This window comes from Amyelois transitella, chromosome 10 (assembly GCF_032362555.1).
Source record: "Amyelois transitella isolate CPQ chromosome 10, ilAmyTran1.1, whole genome shotgun sequence".
In the NCBI taxonomy this organism is placed as follows: domain Eukaryota; kingdom Metazoa; phylum Arthropoda; class Insecta; order Lepidoptera; family Pyralidae; genus Amyelois; species Amyelois transitella.
Window position 1 is genome coordinate 11,138,745 of NC_083513.1, and position 22,113 is coordinate 11,160,857.

A 22,113-nucleotide genomic window follows, 5' to 3' on the forward strand; every position below is an offset into this window, starting at 1 on the left:
ACCGCCTTTCTTGAGTAGACTATAGGTATAGGTTATAGATAGCCTGCGAAATTAATATAACTGAACACCAAAATATAAAATTGCTTAAATATTAAATAATTATTCTTTTTTTTTGTTGACACTTAACACTGAACGACAGCTGGATATTTCCACGTGACGACATTCGATCAAATTGTCACAGCTGACGGTGACTGACTGACAGACATACAAATACAGTCAACCGGAAGCCGGCATTTGGTGCGAACGCGTCTGTTTTTTAAATATCAGTGAAATTGTATTTGGTAGTGCGCAATTAAAATCATAATTTACTTCGAGCATACGCTGATTTCTTTTAAAGGTATAGTTAATGTTGACGGATTGCATTAATATTTTTATATCACTATCCTTTAATTCTGTCTGATAAAAAATTTCAACCCGTTGAACCTATTTAATTAAGTAGGTTGGTACACTTGTCTTAAATATTTTAGTGAAAATAAAATCTATTCTTTGACGGCAATAAGGTAATTCGAATTGGTTCTAGAAATTATTATTCTTTATCAATTGAACAAAAAAGAGATACCTATATACCTAACCTACCCTCAACTTTATTATCATAAATTAACAAGTCTACACAGCTTACCACGTAGGTAATTAGTTTCTCAGATTTCATTGCACTCCAATTCACGTCTACTTACGTACTTAAAGTGAATTTCTTGTTCTACATCATAGTTCTACATTAAAATTTGAATGGTTTTATTTCTAGGTATTTATTTCAAAATATAAGACATTTAGTCCTGTGGGGTAGTATATATAAGTAGCTATCTATATATTTTAATTTTTGTCTAAATTAATTAGCAATCTCCATTGCCAATAAAATGATGATTTTTGTTTCTTCTCGGGGATGTAGAAGGCGACTTATGTATATATTTAATTGAATACAGTAGATTAGTTTCTTATTAGGTTTCTGCACCTTAGTGTTTAACTAATTAATGGTAGTTTATTGGGTCCATCCAGGTTCCCTCATTAGGTGGACTAAGAATCAGAAAGGTGTTTTCTAGTGGACTCAGTAATGATGGTTAGAATGGTAAACTTTTTAACCCAACATACCTACATAATGTAGTTTTTCTGTTAGGTCATCTGGTAGACTGGTAAAGAATGCCAAACGGCATTAAATCCGCCCTTTGTACAGTTTTTTTTGTGCAATAATAAATTTTTAAATAAATAAATATAAGTAGGAATGTGGGACCAATCACAAAGCTGAGCTAGCTATGTATATAAGATGTATTACTACCCCCGGAGCTAAATACGCGCGACGTCGTTTTTATCGCGCGAAAAATTATTCGCTGTTTTGCATTTTATTTTGACGGCTAAACATTTCGCGCGTAGAGCGCATGTGCCATGTTACGGGGGTTATTCATAAGCTTTATAGTTATTTCGTAAGGGCTAACAGTTTTGGGGTAGACAGAGCAAACAGTCTGAAGAAGACTGAAAGATCTTGTTTACTTATATGGCTTTATGTTGGAATTTAGATTTAAATAATGACAGGGTGCTAGTCCATCGCCTAAAAGAAGAATGTCACGTTTATCGGCCTCTCCCTTGATTAATTTGAAGCAGTCATTCAAGCCTATGTTATTTAGGTACCGTTTCTTGTAACTGTAAATTTTTGTGGATTACAAAAAGAAAAAAACAAACAACTGACTACTAAACTACATTTTTCTTGTAAATTTGGAATTAATATTTCCCAACTTCATAATGTAGGTAGGTACTAAGGTAGGCAGTAAGGTCAAGGTCACGTAAGTAATTGATAACTCGCAATTATCTTTGAGATAATTTAAAATTGATTACTGTGAGTGTGTAATAAATCAATATCTTATTCAATCATTGATTTTGGATAAGTTATTTCAGTAAAAGGTTGAATATTTCATTGTTTTAGGGTTTGGAGACTGCTAGGGTAGTTAGTGTAGTAGTAGGTAGTAGTGTAGTAGTTGTGATTATTATTGGTGCATGTCATTTATTTGTGGGTATGGAATAAACAAATTGGTCTTGGTTCAACCTGCCTTTCAATTACGACATGGTGTCAGGTGTCGTCTAAAATAATTAATTTTCGGTATAAAAAGTCGACTTTAAGCTAAAATTAAGTGTTCGTACGTAGAAAAAGTGATAGTGTTTTATTATTACTATGGAACACGCGCGTCCGCCATCGGAATTATGCCTAGAGGGCGGGCCGGCAAACCGCGCTGACGCGTGGCGAAAATGGTACAAGCAGTTTTTGGTGTTCCTGAAGGCCTCGGGAGTCTATAAAGAACCGACAGATGTACAAGCCAGTCTCCTCATTAACCTGATAGGCTCAGAAGGTTACGACGTATATACTACGTTTAAATTCGAAAAGGAGACTGATCGGGAGAATTTCGACAAGTTGGTCAGCAAATTTAATGAGCATTTCGGTACGAAACAAAATACTACCATGGCTCGTTTCAAATTTTTTACAAGAAATCAAGAAAATGGTGAATCTGTCGATGAGTACGTCACAGCATTGAAAATACTTTCGCAGCATTGTGAATTCGAGCATCTCGAAGAAGGTCTGATACGCGATCGTGTTGTTTGCGGGGTCACCGATGGAAAAATACGTGATCGATTACTGAGAGCTGAGGATCTGACCCTCGCACGAGCTGTGAAGATTTGTCAAGCTAGTGAGATGTCTACAGAGGAAAAACGGCAGATAGAAGGAACCAAGGCGGTAACCGACGGGGGCGCGTCGTCGGCAGCCGTGGACGTGGTGTACGGCGGCGCAGGCGGACCGTCGCGAGCGGCGCGTGGCGGCTGGGGCCGGCCGCGGCCGCGGGGCCAGCTCCGTGCGGCCGGCGCTCGGGGAGCGGCCACTGCAGGCGGCCGACGCGGGGCAGCTTCTAGGAGTGCGTGTCGGGCTTGCATGAAGGATCAGTGTGACGGAGACTATAAGTGTGCGGCTAGAAATGCTCAATGTTTTTGGTGCAGTGAACGGGGACATTTTAAAAGTGCATGTCCTAAGTTAAAGAGCAGAGTATACCAAATTGAGGAAGAGTTATCAACTGACGATTCAGATTTGTACTACGTCTCCACGGTCGACAATTTCGGTGACGGTATGGACAGCCACAAATGGTATGAGACTTTATTTTTATATGGTAGTGATTTAAAAGAAAGATTTAAGCTAGATACTGGTTCGGATTTAAATGTAATGTCCTTGAAAACATATTGTAAGTTGGGTTTGAACTTATCAGAGTTAACATCAGATAATACGAGAGCTTTATCGTTTTGTGGCAATTTTATTCCTATTGTTGGATCATGTTACATCAATTGGTTTTATAAAAATAAAGTGTATAAATTACGTTTCATAATTTCTGAACACGACTGTCAAAATGTGCTGGGCAAATTTTCTTGTGAACAACTAGGCTTAATAAAACGTTTATATTCAATAGATATTAACCAGTATGATGATATTTTCAAAGGTTTGGGAAAGTTGCCTGGCAAATACAAAATAGTAACAATTCCGGGCGCGCAGCCGTCAGTCTGTCCCGTTAGAAAAATACCCGTGGGCGTACGAGATAAGTTACGAATCGAATTAGATCGAATGGAAAATCTAGGCGTTATTAGAAGAGTGACGCACCCGACCCCGTGGGTGAATGCAATCGTAGTGGCGGCGAAAAAAGATGGCAGCATTCGAGTGTGCCTCGACCCGCGGCCGCTTAATAGGGCCGTGCGACGCGCACACTACCCGTTGCCGACGCTCACTGATATCGCGACTAAATTAGAAGGAGCTAGGTATTTTAGTAAATTAGACGCTCGATCTGGATTTTGGATGGTTCAGTTAGATGATGATAGCGCTGATTTATGTACGTTTGGAACACCATATGGCAGATACCAGTATCTACGTTTACCTTATGGTATAAACTGTGCATCTGAAGTTTTTCATCAAAAAATACGTCAAATATTAGAGGGCTTAGAGGGCGTAGATTCATTTGTTGATGATGTCATAGTTTGGGGGTCTTCAATTTCAGAACATGACGAGAGGCTTAAGCTTTTATTAAATAGGGCACGTGATGCTGGTATTAAATTTAATAAAGAAAAATGTGAATTTTGTGTTCAAACGGTAACTTACCTTGGACATACCTTTAGCTCCAAAGGTATGCAAATAGATGAAAGTAAACTTAAGGCAATTCGTGACATGCCGAATCCGCAAGACAGGAGTTCATTAGAGCGTTTTTTGGGCATGGTAAATTATTTATCAAAATTTATACCACATTATTCAGAGATAGCGGCTCCTCTACGTATCCTTTTGAAAAAAGACTCTGTATGGAATTGGGACGAAGTACATGAAGCGACCGTGCGGCGTTTAAAAGAGTCAGTGTGCGCCGCGCCTGTACTGGCTTTGTATTCTGCGCGCGAGCCGGTGCTGTTATCAGTAGACGCGAGCTCTCGCGCGCTCGGCGCAGTGCTCATGCAGGGCGGCCGGCCGGTCGAGTATGCGTCATCCACACTCACCGACACGCAATGCAGGTATGCTCAAATTGAAAAAGAGCTGTTGGCGATCGTGTTTGCGCTCGAACGATTTCACCAATATGTTTATGGCCGTAAAGATGTCACAGTGGAGACGGATCACAAGCCATTGGAAACGCTATTTCATAAGGCGTTGGATTCCGTTCCAGCCAGACTGCAGCGCATGATGTTACGTATACAGGGATACGATTTCAAGGTTACGTATAAACCTGGAAAATATATGTTCGTTGCAGACACCCTTTCGAGGGCACCTTTACCTGAACAGTTACAACAAAAAGTAAGTGATGAAATTTCGGAGCAATCATGTTTTCTTATAGAAAATGTTAGGTTTAGTGACAGTAAATTGAGTATGATAAAGGAGCATACAATGAAAGATGAAGAATGTCAGTTAATTATAAGATATATAAAAAATGGCTGGCCAAATTATAAGTATGAAGTGGATGAAAGAGTAAAAGAGCAGTGGTCGTATAAGGAAAGTTTTGAATATGTCGATGGTATAATATTTAAAGATAATTTGGTTTATATTCCATTTAAGTTAAGGTACGAAATGGTAAAGCGAGTTCACGATGGGCATATGGGTATAGATAGATGCAAACGGCATGCGCGGGATGTGATGTTCTGGCCAGGGATGTCTCGAGACATCGAGAGTGCAGTACGCCGCTGTGCGACGTGCGCCGAGAGGGTGGCGCGGCCCGCGCGGGAACCGCTCTTGCCACATCCTATCCCGAGCCTGCCGTGGGCTAAAATAGGCTCGGACATATTTCAGAACGGTAACAAGTATTTTTTAATCTTAGTCGACTATTTTTCGAATTATATCGAAGTTTGTCCACTGCTGAACATTACTAGCAAGACAGTCATAACAGCGATGAAGGATCAATTTGCAAGGCACGGCATCCCACAGGAACTGATAACTGATAATGGGCCAGCGTATGCCTCGAAGGAATTTGCTACATTTAGTAAGCAATGGGGGTTCAAACATGTTACGAGTTCGCCGAAATATCCGGTATCAAATGGACGAAGTGAGAAGGCAGTACACATAGTTAAAAATATGTTAACCAAATCTTTGTCATCTGGTTCTGATTTCTATTTAGGGTTGCTAAACCTTAGAACAACTCCCAGGGATGGAATTAGCTCACCATCTCAGTTACTTATGGGACGCAGGCTTAATTCCAGGCTCCCATCTCACGACTGTAAACTGCAACCCAGCCGTGACAACCGTGACGATTATAAGGCTATCACAAGCAAGCAAGCCCGCGACAAACAGCACTATGATAAACGAGCACGAGCGTTGCCGGAGCTGCGGGCTGGGCAACGTGTGGTGATGGCGGACGCCGGAGACAGGAAGCACGCGCGCGTCCAGGCGCGGGCGCCACAACCACGCTCCTACTTCGTAATAGACTCAACAGGAAAGCGGTACAGAAGAAATAGACGCCATTTAATTAATGTGGAGGCAGCTCTTTCTTCTCCATCCCAATATACGCCCGAGGAGCAAGAACATTACGAGGAAGAGGATTGGTCCATGGCCGAAAGTGAGGACAACGCAGATGATCCTACGTTTGTTTTAACCAGCGGGGATGGGTCGCGTCTCTCTGAGGACTCCCGGGGTGATATTTTGAAAGGCCGGTTAGATCGCGCGCGCAGACCGGCGGCTGAGGCGGCCCGCACTATTATTGCCAAACTAAATAGGGAAAAATAAATCATAATGCAATCTGAGCTTAAAATTAGAATTGTATAAAATTGGTATAAAAGATTGTACTATGTTACTTCACCCAAGCTGTTATTGTTAATTGTCCGACTTCATAAAATTAAATGTATGTAAGTATTTTTATTTTTGTATGTATGTTCACCAATTTTCTTAGTCATTTTTTTTTCCAAATTTTCGATTAATATATTTTTGTTTAAAAGGGCTTATATATATCAGCGGTGATCCCATAAAAATTACAATGATAAGATTAGCCTTTATAAAAAACTGTAAAAATATACATTAATCTAGATATATAATATATATATATTAAGGTATGTAGTATTGAAGTCGGTTATATGTTTATTTTTCTTGTTTTTTTTTTTCTCTATGTATATTATTGTTTAAGTTGCTGACTCATAACATAACAAATTATTTTAATTTTTTTTTTCTGTTAATTTTTTTTTGTGAGGGAAAGATGTTGTGATTATTATTGGTGCATGTCATTTATTTGTGGGTATGGAATAAACAAATTGGTCTTGGTTCAACCTGCCTTTCAATTACGACATGTACCTACCTAGTTTATTCCAACTGTCAGCTTTAATAAAATGTTTTATATGTAGGTACCTATATGCCATCTGGATTCTGGCACTTTAGAATAGAACCATTCCATTTGCCCATGGATGTCGTAAAAGGCGACTAAGGCATATACTTATAAACTTGTGATTCCTCTTGTAGGCGATGGGCTAGCAACCTGTCACTATTTGAATCTCAATTCCATCATAAAGCCATACAGCTGAGCGTGGCCTTTCAGTCTTTTCAAATGTTGGCTCTGTCTACCCTGCAAGGGATTAAGACGTGACTCTATGTATGTATGTTGATATATGAAACACACACGCCACTTTTACGAGGTAGTCAGATACATACATAACTTTTTTGAAGGCGTTTTAATAAAGTTTACTATTTTTTCAACTTAAATAGGGTAATTGCGCTGGTTTGGCGTCCAGTTCTACTTTTCGTCCATTTCACTTTTAAACGCATATAAAAAGAATATAAACACACCTATGCACGCATGTTGCAACTTGTCACGATCCTTCATACTTAAGCAACAGTTCTAACAACCACAAAATCCGATTTGTCAAGTGAAAACTTCGAAAAAATTAAACACAGTGGCCGGCATGTGTTCATGTCTCGTAGACGTCATTGCCGATACAAAAAAAATAGCTGGTGCTGGAACACTCCGTGGTGGGTTTTATGACTATTTCACATAGATTGGGTAATATTTTGGCATGTAAGGATATTTAAGAGTATAACTAACATTATGTTTAGGTTATTTTACAATGTTTTTGTAGTAATCTTAGTAAAAGATTGCGGACGAATACTGACATGCCTATTTTACCAATTATTTGGTATCCGTCCACGTGGACGGAAACTAAAACAGCAAGCTAAATATTTGGAATGTTCATTTTACTTTTTCAGACCTATAAAAAAATATGTGTTTTCTTTAGATATGAACTTTATTGGCTATTTGACAAGATATTTAGTTAACGTCCAATAATTTCTCAGTATTGCTTGTTTAAAAAAATGTTTAAATGGCATGGACGAAAACTAAACAGCAATTTTTTTTGTATTACTTTTCGTCCATAATAGTGTGGAATCTACTTCTAACACATTTTCTTGTTAATTCGTACAGGTTTTTCTAGTAGGTACTAAACTATGAAATTAATTGTTATAGATGGATTCGGGGAAATAAAAAAAGCAGGAAATCTACTGCTGAAGAATAAATATTTTTGTTGATTAAATAAAAGATTATAAAGACAGTTTTTATTTAACATTGCACTTTTACTCTTTTTTACATACTGGACGGAAACTAGATCACACCAGGGCGAAAACTAAATTTTTTGGACGAAAACTAGTGAAATCTGCCATTTAACATTTAATTATTTATATAAAAAACAATGTAGTTAAAATTAAAAGTTTCTTAATTTTTATCAAAAATAGACTATATGAGGTATATAAACAAATATGAGCTATTTTAATTAGGATACTTTATCATATTATTTTTACGTCTGAAAGCTAGCAACTCCGCTAATTGGACGAAAACCAGCGCAATCACCCTACCAATCTTTTCAGATGTCGCGTCTAGACCTGGTAATCTTTGGAGCCACAGGTTTTACTGGCAAGAAAGCGGTGGAGCACCTAGCCAAGGGGGGGAAGCAGTATGAGGGGGTCACATGGGGGGTGGCGGGCCGCTCGCAGAGCAAGCTGGAATCCATCATGGCGGAGATCTCTAAAATAGCAGGTATAATTATTATTACATGAAATCATTGGTTCCGTGTGGTTATCGGCACCAATAAAAAAAAAAGTATGTCAGTATGTATGTAAAAACAATTTACACAGGTTTCTATGCGAAAGTTTAAAGTATAATCGTATTAACCAGAGTTCCGGAACCCAGGAGCTATAAACAAGTCTATTTAGAGACTAACGTGGCAGATTCCATCGCTTTCTGTTTATCGTTTTTTGATTGCTACTAATCAGCGCTGCGTAACCTTGATTCGATGCATTCCGCATTTGTCCGACCGACTACAGTAAATATACGTACATATAATGAAGTTTATATCCCTTGCGGGGTAAACAGAGCCAACAGTGTTGCAAAGACTGAAAGGCCACGTTCGGCAGTTTGGCTTAATGATAGAATTGAGATTCAAATAGTGACAGGTTGCTAGCCTATAAGCATATCCCTTATTCGCCTTTTACGACATCCATGGGAATGAGACGGAGTGGTCCTATTCTTTTTTATGTTGGTGCCGGAACCACCCGGCTTGATTTTCTGTATGCTAAAAGTCACAATTTCCCCATTAAGACATACAGCTGAACGTGGCCTTTCAGTCTTTTTTAGACTGCTGTCTCTGTCTACCCAGTAAGACGTGCTTATATGTATGTATGTACTACATACATATAATCACGTCTTACTACTACTACTTACTTCGAGGCTAACTCAATCTGTGTAATTTGCCCCGCATATATTTATTTATTTTATTTTATATTTTATATAATCACGTCTTACTGGGTAGACAGAGAGTACATACTATGTATATTCTAATTAACAGACAAAGACCTCAGCGCTGTGAAGATCATAGTCGCCGATATATCCGACGAGAAGTCTCTAAAAGACATGTGCAGCCAGGGGAAGGTGCTAGTGAATTGTTGCGGGCCCTACCGACTGTACGGCGAGCCCGTGGTCCGGGCGGCTATAGAGGCTAAGACGCACTATGTTGACGTCAGCGGGGAGCCACAGGTAATCTATGAGTTTCTGTAGATGTGGTTACCTGTAGCATATAGCAGGTGTCCATCGACGCAATTCCTTCTTAAGGACATGTGCAGCCAGGGGAATGTGCTAGTGAATTGTTGCGGGCCCTACCGACTGTACGGCGAGCCCGTGGTCCGGGCGGCTGTAAAGGCTAAGACGCACTATGTTGACGTCAGCGGGGAGCCACAGGTAATCTATGAGTTTCTGTAGATGTGGTTACCTGTATCATATAGCAGGTATCCATCGACGCAATTCCTTCTAAAGGACATGTGCAGCCAGGGGAAGGTGCTAGTGAATTGTTGCGGGCCCTACCGACTGTACGGCGAGCCCGTGGTCCGGGCGGCTATAGAGGCTAAGACACACTATGTTGACGTCAGTGGGGAGCCACAGGTAATCTATGAGTTTCTTAACCCTGTGGTTACTTGTAGCAAATAGCAGGTATCCATCGACGCAATTCCTTCTTAAGGACATGTGCAGCCAGGGGAAGGTGCTAGTGAATTGTTGCGGGCCCTACAGACTGTACGGCGAGCCCGCGGTCCGGGCGGCTATAGAGGCTAAGACGCACTATGTTGACGTCAGTGGCGAGCCACAGGTAATCTATGAGTTTCTGTAGATGTGGTTACTTGTATCATATAGCAGGTATCCATCGACGCAATTCCTTCTAAAGGACATGTGCAGCCAGGGGAATGTGCTAGTGAATTGTTGCGGGCCCTACAGACTGTACGGCGAGCCCGTGGTCCGGGCGGCTATAGAGGCTAAGACGCACTATGTTGACGTCAGCGGGGAGCCACAGGTAATCTATGAGTTTCTGTAGATGTGGTTACTTGTAGCAAATAGCAGGTATCCATCGACGCAATTCCTTCTCAAGGACATGTGCAGCCAGGCGAAGGTGCTAGTGAATTGTTGCGGGCCCTACAGACTGTACGGCGAGCCCGTGGTCCGGGCGGCTGTAGAGGCTAAGACACACTATGTTGACGTCAGTGGGGAGCCTCAGGTAATCTATGTGTTTCTGTAGATGTGGTTACCTGTAGCATATAGCAGGTGTCCATCGACGCAATTCCTTGTTAAGGACATGTGCAGCCAGGGGAAGGTGCTAGTGAATTGTTGCGGGCCCTACAGACTGTACGGCGAGCCCGTGGTCCGGGCGGCTATAGAGGCTAAGACGCACTATGTTGACGTCAGCGGGGAGCCACAGGTAATCTATGAGTTTCTGTAGATGTGGTTACTTGTATCATATAGCAGGTATCCATCGACGCAATTCCTTGTTAAGGACATGTGCAGCCAGGGGAAGGTGCTAGTGAATTGTTGCGGGCCCTACAGACTGTACGGCGAGAAGAGTTTCTGTTTGCGCTAATCTAAGGAACTACTGGTTGGAATTGATAAATTATTTTTGTGTTGAATAGACAATTTATCGAGGAAGGCTTGAGGCTATATAACATCACGCTGCAACTATATTGAAGAAATAATGGAAAATGTGAAAAAAAAACTGAGAAAATTATTCATCCTTGAGGGCTTCAATGATGCCCGAAATAACTATTCCACGCGGACGAAGTCGTGGGCACAGCTATTCGTTAGATAAAAGATGCCTATATTGTTCTAATGCTATAAACAAGTTTTTATCCTCGTAAATTTTGTTTTTATCATTAGTTTTCATACCGTACCGGTATCATCTGACGCGAGCTCGTAAAAACATCGGGGCGCATACGCATCATACAAGTTAAACATAAACATTGCGTCATCAGAAACAGGTTAACGCGTCTAGTTTTGGCCGGGTACCGACAATGACATAGCAAAAAAAGTAGGTATACAAGAGATTCGAACCTGTGTCTTTCTGCGCATCACGCATTTCAACCAGGCACCTTGCCGATTTGACCGCTGACGCTCTTGTCCCTTCCCCGTGACCCTTGAACAGTCACGTCCCCAAAAAAAGGATATGCCAAAATATTTGAACATTGGATAATGGTAAATGCTGCACTTGATACATACATACATAAAATCACGCCTCTTTCCCGGAGGGGTAGGCAGGGACTACCTCTTTCCACTTGCCATCCGATCCGATCTCTGCATACTTCCTTCGCTTCATCTACATAACTCTCTTCGTGCAAGCTTGGCGTTTTCGGGTACTTTTGACCTGACCCTGCACTTGATGAATATGCTTATTCCCTTATTCGCCACTTACGATGCACAATAAGAAAGATAGATAAAACTCTTTATTGCACCATAAATGTAAAACATACACAACAGCACAAAACAGATAGTGATGGTACAAAGGCGGACTTATCGCTCATGCAAATCTCTTCCAGTCAACCTTTGGGTGCGCAAGGGCAACAAATAAATTCATTCATTCATATAATCACGTCTATATTCCTTGCGGGGTAAGCATATCCAGATCCAGTCCTGTAATACTGACAGGCCACGTTCACCTGTTAGGCTGAATGACATAATTGATATTCAAATATACATACATACATACATATGGTCACGTCTATATCCCTTGCGGGGTAGACAGAGCCAACAGTCTTGAAAAGACTGAATGGCCACGTTCAGCTATTTGGCTTAATGATAGCCATCGCCACCATCGCCTAAAAAGAAGAAGTTTGTAAGCCTTTCCCTTAGTCGCCTTTTACGACATCCATGGGAAAGAGATGGAGTGGTCCTATTCTTTTTTGTATTTGTGCTGGAAACCACACAGCACATTCAAATATATACGTTTGATTTTAGGTACTTATACAAAATATGCATGTGCAGTATTGTTTTTTGTATACGGATGTTATCATAATCTTTTTATCGGCCGTTCAGTGTGATATGATTCATCAGTAGGTAGGTATATTAATACCACAAATGTTACATACCAGTACCACGTATGGTCGGCCTTGACGTCGTGGGCCGCCGGTTAGGTCATAATCTGATGAAAATTATTCTCCGATGATGCAAAGTGAATTAATTATGGAAATTGTGGAAACAATTCAAAATGGAAGCCATTGTTATAAGTATTGTTTTTATGTCTCAGTTTCCATGCATAGGTACATACATACATATGGCCACGTCTATATCCCTTGCGGGGTAGACAGAGCCAACAGTCATGAAAAGACTGAATGGCCACGTTCAGCTATTTGGCTTAATGATAGAATTGAGATTCAAATAGTGACAGGTTACTAGCCCATCGCCTGAAAAAGAATCCCAAGTTTGTAAGCCTATCCCTATAGCCTATGCATAGGTTAGTGCATATAAAGTATCGTATGTGAAATGTTGTTTTTGGTTTATGGTTTAAGCTCATATTTTGGTAGTATCGTTGGGATGATCTGATGACAGTAACCTGTGAGGCTGTAAGCAGAATATAACATTGAGAACATTTAAATTATCGTTGGAAGTTGGAATTGAACCAGTCCATATCTTTCCAATACGTGTCACTTATTGATGTTATCATAACTTAAGTCTAAGCGCACATGTAGAAGAAGCGGCGGAAGGAACTACACTGCAGCATTTTCACCGGACGTCAATTTGACCCGATGACATTAACCTATCAGACTGTTAGCAGAATATAACATTTAAAACATTTAAATTATCGTTGGAAGTTGGAATTGAACCACTCCATATCTTTCCAATAGGTGTCGTAAAAGGCGACAAAGGGATTGATAGGCGACTATTTGATTCTCAAAAAATACTTATTACAGAAGAATTGTGTAAATAAATTCTCAATTATTATAGGATACAGTTTTAATTCCAATGCAGTACAGGTCCAACTACTTACATTCATTCGTGTGATAGCTCGCGTGACTTGTTTCCTTTTACGGATAACTAGTCGCAATTTATGCAACACTGTTTTTTAACAGCATATTATTTGTTAATTATTTAGCAGAAAAACTCTAGAATCATGTGGATTCCGGTTTCATGCGATTTATTTCGCAATCTCTCCTTCATTGTGGCGTTGTTGCCCCAATTGCGCATGCGCCGCCAATATCACCTCGACCAACTCTTTTGGTCTTTGATGAAAAAATACGTAGGTACCTGATTTACCAGTTTGTGATATTATTGAGCATTTTATTTGAAGGCAAACTACATAGATTTTTTTGGGCTGCTGGCCTAAAGACCGCTCCTTCTATTTCCAATGAATGTCGTAAAAGGCGACTAAGGGAATGCTTTTAAACTTGGGATTCTTCTTTTACGCGACGGGCTAGCAACCTGTCACTATTTGAATCACAATTCTATCAAATTTTAATTACTAGACAAAAACGGTGCCGTATCTCATTGGTGCCGTGTGTCTCCCGGCACAAAAAGAAAAAAGACGCCACTCTATCTCTTTCCCATGGATATCGTAGAAGGCGACTAAGGGAAAGGCTTATTATAAACTTGGGATTCTTCTTTTAGGCGACGGGCTAGCGACCTGTCACTATGAGAAAGAGATAGAGTGGTGCTATTCTTTTTCCTATTGGTGCCGGGAACCACACGGCTTATTTTTTTTTTTTAACTGGTTTATTATAAGTAATTATGTATTGATTCTTACAGTTCATCGAGACGGTCCAGTTGAAGTACTCGGCCCAAGCTCGGGACGCTGGCGTGTATATAATTAACGCTTGCGGGTTCGACAGTATCCCCAACGATATGGGCGTCATCTTCCTGCAACAGGCTTTGGCTGGTGAGACAATGATATGATACATACATACATACATAAAATCACGCCTCTTTCCTGGAGGGGTAGGCAGAGACTACCTCTTTCCACTTGCCACGATCTCTGCATATTTCCTTCGCTTCATCCACATTCGTAACTCTCTTCATGCAAGCTCGGCGGTTTCGGGTACTTTTGACCTGACCCTTTACCAGGACGTCCTTAATTTGATCATGATGATACGATTGATATGATATGATTATACATACATACTGTTTCATATAGGAATTTATGATTTATATTAGGATATTTGTAAATTAAACACATTCGAGTATGTTTCTTGTTAGTTTATCTTTCTTGACAATGACATTGACACTCATATGACACACATACATACATACACTAGCTGTGCCCGCGACTTCGTCCTCGTGGAATAGTTATTTTGGGCGTCATTGAAGCCGTCAAGGATGAATAATTTTACTCGTTTTTTTTTTCACATTTTCCATTATTTCTTTGCTCCTTATAGTTGCAGCGTGATGTTATATTATAGCCTAAAGCCTTACTCGATAAATGGTCTATTCAACGCAAAGAATTTTTATGCTGAAGAGTTTAACAAACAAACTCTTCAGCTTATAATATTAGTAGGTGTAGATATCGTCACGTTTACATCCCTTGCGGGGTAGCCAGAGCCAAAAGTCTTGGTAAGACGTTCAGCTGTGTGCCTTCGTAGAATGGTATTGAGATTCAAATAGTGATGGCCCATACCCTACAAGAGGAATCCCAAGTGTTTAAGCCTATTCCTTAGTCGCATTTTACGACATCCATGGGAGAGATATGAAGTGGTTCTATTCTATAACACACGTCACTATTTGAATCGATTCCATCATAAAGCCATACAGCTAAACTAGGCCTTTCAGTCTTTTCAAAACTGTTAGCTCTGTCTACCCCGCAAGGGATATAGACGTGACTGTATGTATGCATTTTCTCCTATTACCTTTGTTGTAATAAAATATTGTATTTTCCCAGGCGGTACCCTAAACTCGGTGGAGTCTTACATGAGTACATACGTCCCGCCGGAGTACCAAGCCGAGGCTAGGAAGAGCGGCCTCATAAACTACGGCACTTGGGAGTCTCTTGTGCACAGGTATTTGTTTATATTTATTCAGTGCAGAGAATATATCATAGTCCATTTTATTTAGGGACTGAAGTAAAACTTAACGGTACTCGGCATTTAGCACTATCCGCGCCTATCTCTTTCTTGCGGTCAACAAATATAAAAGAGTAAACGAAACAAATATAGTTTTGTCGCCGCGCTTCATGATGCTCGCCTAGGAACATAAAGTTGTGGAGCCGCTTTGTTTTATTTTTTATGATTTTTTATTTTGATACTAGTTCGGCTGATTAATTATTTAATTAGGTGAATGGAAATATGTAATGTTATCTGAAAATGGTACCTGTTAAAACGATTAAGTAAAATTTGGTAAGGGGGTGATACTACATCAATTACACGACTATCTAGTTAATTCTAATCACATGCCAACGAAGTCGCAAGTAAATCCTTACAGAACAACATACATACATTTACGTGTATTTCAGTTTTCCGCAGAACGCCATAATAAGGAATTAATGGATTTCTATTATAGCGAGAGACCGAGGTGAAGAGTTTTTAATCGGGATCGAACCCGTGACCTCCGACTTGGCAGTCAGGCAAGATGATCATTAGGCCACAGAAGTCCACAAAAAACAAAAGAACTACCTTTAAAGTAAAAAACAAACTACTTACATCCAAATCGACACATAATCACAGACATTCAAACACTCATACACCCAAACAAACTCCTTCTAACATCCAATAGACAATTTTTATTGCAACGCATTTCGTATCAAAATGTTAAAGTGTGTGAAGGTAAACATTTTAAAATAACAAAGCCACTCCACTAGCCTCTTTGTTCTAAATGAAACATTGAGTTAATACCATGTCACGCCAAACTACGTTTTTTAAGGATTGCGTGCCTTATTCTAAAACATTTAAGGTTCAATTTTCAATACACTTGTTTTTGGACTTAGGACTTTGTCAAATAGTCGAAGTAATATGCGTAATAATAATTACGTATTGAGGTGAGGACGATATTTTGTTTTATTTTGCTCGGAACTGTTTATCTAGTTGTTTATAGTTGATCGAAGTTTTTTAGTATGTTTTCACGCCGTCACGGATGTCGTAAATTTGATGTGCTATAGTTCGTCTAAAAATATTACATTAGGTATAGGCTATGACCGCGTCCCAGCATAAGTCGTGTAAGTTTTTGTGAAAAAAATAAATATAATTAGAAAAAAATACGATTAGGTATGACTTTGAACGCTAAAGTGTTACATACATGCAATCACGTCTATTTCCCTTGCGGGGTAGACAGAGATAATAGTCAGCTTCAGCTTAATGATAGAATTGAGACTCAAATAGTGACAGGTTGCCAGCTCATCGCCTACAAGAAGAATACCAAGTTGATAAGCCGTTCCCTAAGTCGTCTTTTACGACATCCACTGGAAAGAGATGGAGTACTTCTATTCTATTAAAAGTGCCGGGAACCACACGGCAAGTTAACTTTCCTTAGTATAGGTAAACTTCGTGATACGGGATATAAAATGGTCCTATTAATGTTTAGTGCATAAAATAATGAACTGAAGACTATGAATTGTCTATTGTTTTGTTTCAGTTTATCGCATTACAGCGAGTTGAGCTCTCTTCGTAAGCAGTTGTACCCCGAGAGGCTTCCTACCTTCAAACCGAAGCTGGAGAGACGGTGAGCCTTTACATACATAAAATCACGCCTCTTTCCCGGAGGGGTAGGCAGAGACTACCTCTTTCCAATTGCCACGATCTCTGCATACTTCCTTCGGACCATACTCATACTTATTATATGTGGTGAGGTGAAGAGCGTCGTTGGTCGAAAGGTTAAGTTGTCTAGCTAAAGTGTGTGGGGAGTCAGGTTCAAAACTTATTCTACTTCGGTCATGTATCAATGACTTATGTGCATTTTGAGTGGCAAACGATGCTCTTACGCTGAGGCTGAGGCTAATATATATATATATATAATATTTCCTTTTTTGTTTTCATTGTAAGTATGTCCGTAATGCCTACCCGGGCACCCCCGGAAGTAGCATATTGTTGTTTACGGCCAGCATTATGATGAGGGGGTACCCTTTCGGGAGCACCATACTACATGTTTATTTTTATACATATTATTGTTTCTTTTTTTTTGTCTTTTTGTTATGGTGTTTTATGAATAAATTCTTTATACATACATACATATGGTCACGTCTATATCCCTTGCGGGGAAGACATAGCCAACAGTCTTGAAAAGACTGAATGGCCACGTTCAGCTATTTGGCTTTAAGATAGAATTGAGAATCAAATAGTGACAGGTTGCTAGCCCATCGCTTTAAAAAGGAATCCCAAGTTTGTAAGCATATCCCTTAGTCGCCTCTTTCGACATCAATAGTAAAGAGATGGAGTGGTCCTATTCTTTTTTGTATTGGTGCCGGGTACCACACGACAAATTCAATTAACACAGTAAATTATTTTTATTTATCCTGTTTGGAGGGAAACATTCCAGCAGCTCTTTGAACAGCCGCGTGACTCTATAAATTTGTCTTTGAGCAGTCGCGTGACACTATAAATTTGTCTTTGAGCAGTCGCGTGACACTATAAATTTGTCTTTGAGCAGTCGCGTGACACTATAAATTTGTCTTTGAGCAGTCGCGTGACACTATAAATGATCGCAGGCCGGTCCTCCACAAGCGTGACAACGCCTGGTGCGTGCCGTTCCTGGGCGCGGACGGCTCCATCGTGTACCGCACGCAGCGGACTCTGCACGAGGCGCACGGCGACAGGCCTGTGCAGTTCAAGGTGATAACACACATACATACATACATACATACGTACGTACATACATACGTACGTACACACGTACATACATACGTACGTACACACGTACACACGTACACACGTACACACGTACACACGTACACACGTACACACGTACATACATACATACGTACATACGCACATACATATGGTCACGTCTATATCCCTTTCGGGGTGGACAGAGCCAACAGTCTTGAAAAGAGTGAAAGGCCACGTTCAGCTATTTGGCTTAATGATAGAATTGAGATTCAAATAGTGACAGGTTGCTAGCCCATCGCTTAAAAAAGAATCCCAAGTTTGTAAGCCTATCCCTTAGTCGTCTATTACGACATCCATGGAAAAGAGATGGAGTGGTCCTATTCTTTTTTGTTTTGGTGCCTGGAACCACACGGCACTACACACTTACAAATATAGATCTCTTAAATCTAAATCGTGGACGAATGCGCATTGTCTACATCAAAAAAAAACATGAATGAACGTAGAAACTTAACATACAAACATTAATATATTTCTTTGAAATACCTGGTTGACTGGAAGAAATCCCTCACAGGGATAAGTCCGCCCTTGTACGTCGTTATTTTTTATGTTTTTTATGTATTACTTTTAATTTGTTATGTACAATAAAGAATTTACAAACAAACAAACAACATTCCTTTCAGGTATACGTGCAACTCTCGAACCTATTCTACACCACGCTTATGATCCTAGCCGGGATTGTGATATTCCTAATGTCTAAAACGAAATTCACTCGGCAACTGTTACTGGAACACCCTAGATTGTTCTCGGGGGGGTTTGTCACTCGTCAGGGACCGAAAGAGGAAGTCATGAACAACTCGTACTTCCGGTTCGACATGATCGGCGCTGGGTGGGAGAAGGGGCGGGATGTGGAGAAGACGCCGCCTAATAAGGAGATCGTTGCTAGGGTGAGTTATACATACATACATATGTACATATATACATATATACATACATATATACTTATATATATACAAACATACAAACACACATTGATACATACATTCATTCATATGTATAATCACGTCTATTAATTAAGGACGTCCTGGTAAAGGGTCAGGTCAAAAGTACCCGAAACCGCCGAGCTTGCATGAAGAGAGTTATGAATGTGGATGAAGCGAAGGAAGTGTGCAGAGATCGTGGCAAGTGGAAAGAGGTAGTCTCTGCCTACCCCTCCGGGAAAGAGGCGTGATTTTTATGTTATGTTATGTAAATCACGTCCATATCCCTTGCGGGATAGACAGAGCCGTAGAAAGGCCGCATTCTGCTGTTTGGTTTTATCATAGAGTTGAGATTCAAAGAGGAATCCCAAGTTTATAAGCCTATCTCTTAGTCGCATTTTACAACATCCATGGACACGAAATGGAGTGGTCCAATTCTTTTTTCTATTAGTGTCCGAAACCACACGGCACTATATTTGATAATAGATAAATCAGAAATTGTGAAAGACGACTATAGGAACACGCAGACGTAGCTACTGAGCTTGGAAACTGTAATTTAGTATTAAGTTCTTCTTCTTATAGACATTATTCTGAAATTTCCCCCCAAAATAAGGAGCTTATTCAATTTTATTTTGCAGGTGTCGGGTGTGAACCCTGGGTACGGCGCGACAGTGGTGGCGTTACTTTACTCGGCCTTAACGGTGCTCCGCGAACAGGACAAGATGCCGCAGTAAGTCATAGTTTAAAGTGAAAAAGATATGTATTGTATATGTTAGGGTAAATGTGGATTTTTAAACAAAACAATTATATGTAGCCGTGTGGTTCCCGGCACCAATACAAAAAGGAATAAGACCACTCCATCACTTTCCCGTGAATGTCGTAAAAGGCGACTAAGGGACAGGCTTACAAACTTGGGATTCTTTTTTAGGCGATGGGCTAGCAACCTGTCACTGTTTGAATCTTAATTCTATCATTGAGCCACATAGCTGAATGTGGCCTATCAGTCTTTTCAAGACTGTTGGCTCTGTCTACCCCGCAAGGGATATGGACGTGACCATATGTACCTATGTATGTATGTACAAATATATGTTATTTACCGTAATGTATTTGTTTTGTTTAAAAAACTCTCAAAAACTACTGAACCGATTATGATGATATTTTACATTTTCCAATACTAGACATTAAGGTTTCGTCCCCCTGACTTTTGTGCCGGTTGCATCCTCACCACTCTGGAGAGGAGCACAGGTATGCTTTTGACCATATATCCTGGATCGGGTGAGTCGGGGTTTTACACGAAGCGACTCATATCATAGACACGTTCGGGCTTCACACGGGTAGAATTTACAGATATAAACCTTCCTCAGAAAAGCCTCTTTTCAATATTACAAACGGGAGCAAAATCCGTTCGCAACTTTCCGAGATTAGCGCATACAAACAGACAGATAAAATAGGGGGACTGGGAATGTTTTCAGGCATGGTGTCTTGACCACAGGAGTGGCCTTCCGCAACACGAACCTGATTAAAAATCTCAACGAAACAAAGGAACTCAAGTTTGAAATACTCGAGGGCAAGTGAAAACAGTATTGTATTTAACGTATTTCAAAAAAAAAGTAGCTGCTTTTTTTGGTAAATTATGTGCCAATGTGTCTTTAGCCTTACTGTGCCTGATAGCGCAAAATGATGATACACCCAAAAAAAAAATATGTTTCTCATAAAAATTTATTTCGTGAAATTTGCTCTTTTGTGGGATTAAAGTTATGTGATTATTTATTATTATTTTTTTTTAATTGGTAAAAAAGAATAAAGAAGTCCCGTTCCGTTTTTTTTTTGTAAAATTTACGTATGAGCTTCTTAATGATCAAGCCGGATTTACATTACGAAATTAGTTGCATGACATTTGTTTTACAAAAAATATGCGCACAGCACAAAACTACTCCAGTTGCACAAAAGTAATGCATGCATTGTAAAACTGAACGTCTACACGTGAAATTACTGGTTCAATTAGTTTTATCAAACCAATTTCTGACGGCCTCTGTGGCGCAGCGGTAGTACGCTTGTCTGTGACACCGGAGGTCCCGGGTTCGAATCTCGGCCAGGGCATGATGAGAAAAGCACTTTCTGTTTGGCCTGGGTTTTGGATGTTTATCTATATAAGTATTTATTATTATTATAAAATATAGTATCGTTGAGTTAGTATCTCGTAACACAAGTCTCCAACTTACATCGAGGCTAACTAAATCTGTGTAATTTGTCCCGTATATATGTATTTATTTTATTTAATTTCGAGCCACTAATTTCGTAATGTATATCCGGCTTTAGTTACATACGGAATAGTTAAAAAAGCGCTCCTGCCTCTTTTATTTTAATTCTGAGAGGAATAATGTGTTAAAACACAGATTTTTATTCACTACTGCATTTAGCTTGATTTAATTGTTCGCCTATACTATAATAATAACTTGCTTTTATAACTGAAAAATATATTATAAATAACTTTATACAGATGCCATATATAACAAATATACAAGTTATGTGTGACAGCGATTCCCATGCACCATTTTCATACAACTTTATCTTTGCACTACATCATAGGTAATGTCAAATTAATATTGTATGTTTATATTGTTTATGTAAATTCGATTATATATTTTTTTACATTTTTTGTTAATAAATAGAGGAAATACAAAATTTTATAACAAATAAAAAAATATTCATTGAATATTACGAAATTTTTCATTCCAGATGTATTTATTTGCGTTTTGTTAACTTGATGTTAATATAATGCTTATATTTTGTTATTAATTAAAGAGATAATTTCTTACTATGTGTTTTCTTTCCATATCTAACCATACATAAAGATATTTTCAAGAAATCGGTGTGATCTATCAAATGTGTTACGCTTGGTCCAAAAATTTCTCTTCCCAACTCTATATGGGAGCAATGTAAGAGTCAAACTATTTTCGATTCATGGCAAATGAAATCGTGGGCAACAGCCAATGTCTAATAAGAATTTTTAACTTTGTTAATGCCATCTACAGCATATAACGGGTAACATTTATAAACAATACTTAGTACAGGTTTATGCTTTTAGTAACTGTATTTTAGTTTCAGATTTCACCGATAGATAGC

The 22,113-nt window shown here is 39.5% G+C and overlaps 2 protein-coding genes across 5 annotated transcripts; both read left to right on the forward strand.

Moving 5' to 3' along the window:
- The first annotated feature begins 176 nt into the window (after window positions 1–176).
- Window positions 177–21,805, forward strand: LOC106138789 (saccharopine dehydrogenase-like oxidoreductase). Of its 4 annotated transcripts, XM_060946038.1 has the most exons (10): window positions 177–337; window positions 8,327–8,495; window positions 9,304–9,491; window positions 14,010–14,139; window positions 15,136–15,253; window positions 16,821–16,907; window positions 17,890–18,013; window positions 18,691–18,954; window positions 19,626–19,717; window positions 20,460–21,805. In XM_060946038.1, exons 2-10 carry the CDS (start codon window positions 8,327–8,329, stop codon window positions 20,560–20,562), a joined length of 1,275 nt encoding a protein of 424 aa, XP_060802021.1. In that variant the 5' UTR covers window positions 177–337; the 3' UTR covers window positions 20,563–21,805. The 4 variants fall into 4 exon arrangements, with proteins under 4 accessions (XP_060802021.1, XP_060802024.1, XP_060802023.1 ...); XM_060946041.1 differs by lacking the exons at window positions 177–337; window positions 8,327–8,495; window positions 9,304–9,491 and adding an exon at window positions 9,722–9,893; XM_060946040.1 differs by lacking the exons at window positions 177–337; window positions 8,327–8,495; window positions 9,304–9,491 and adding an exon at window positions 10,352–10,497.
- LOC106134779 (uncharacterized protein K02A2.6-like) lies at window positions 2,159–6,208 on the forward strand. Its single transcript, XM_060946282.1, has one exon. It carries the CDS (start codon window positions 2,159–2,161, stop codon window positions 6,206–6,208), a length of 4,050 nt encoding a protein of 1,349 aa, XP_060802265.1.
- Window positions 21,806–22,113: the final 308 nt, after the last annotated feature.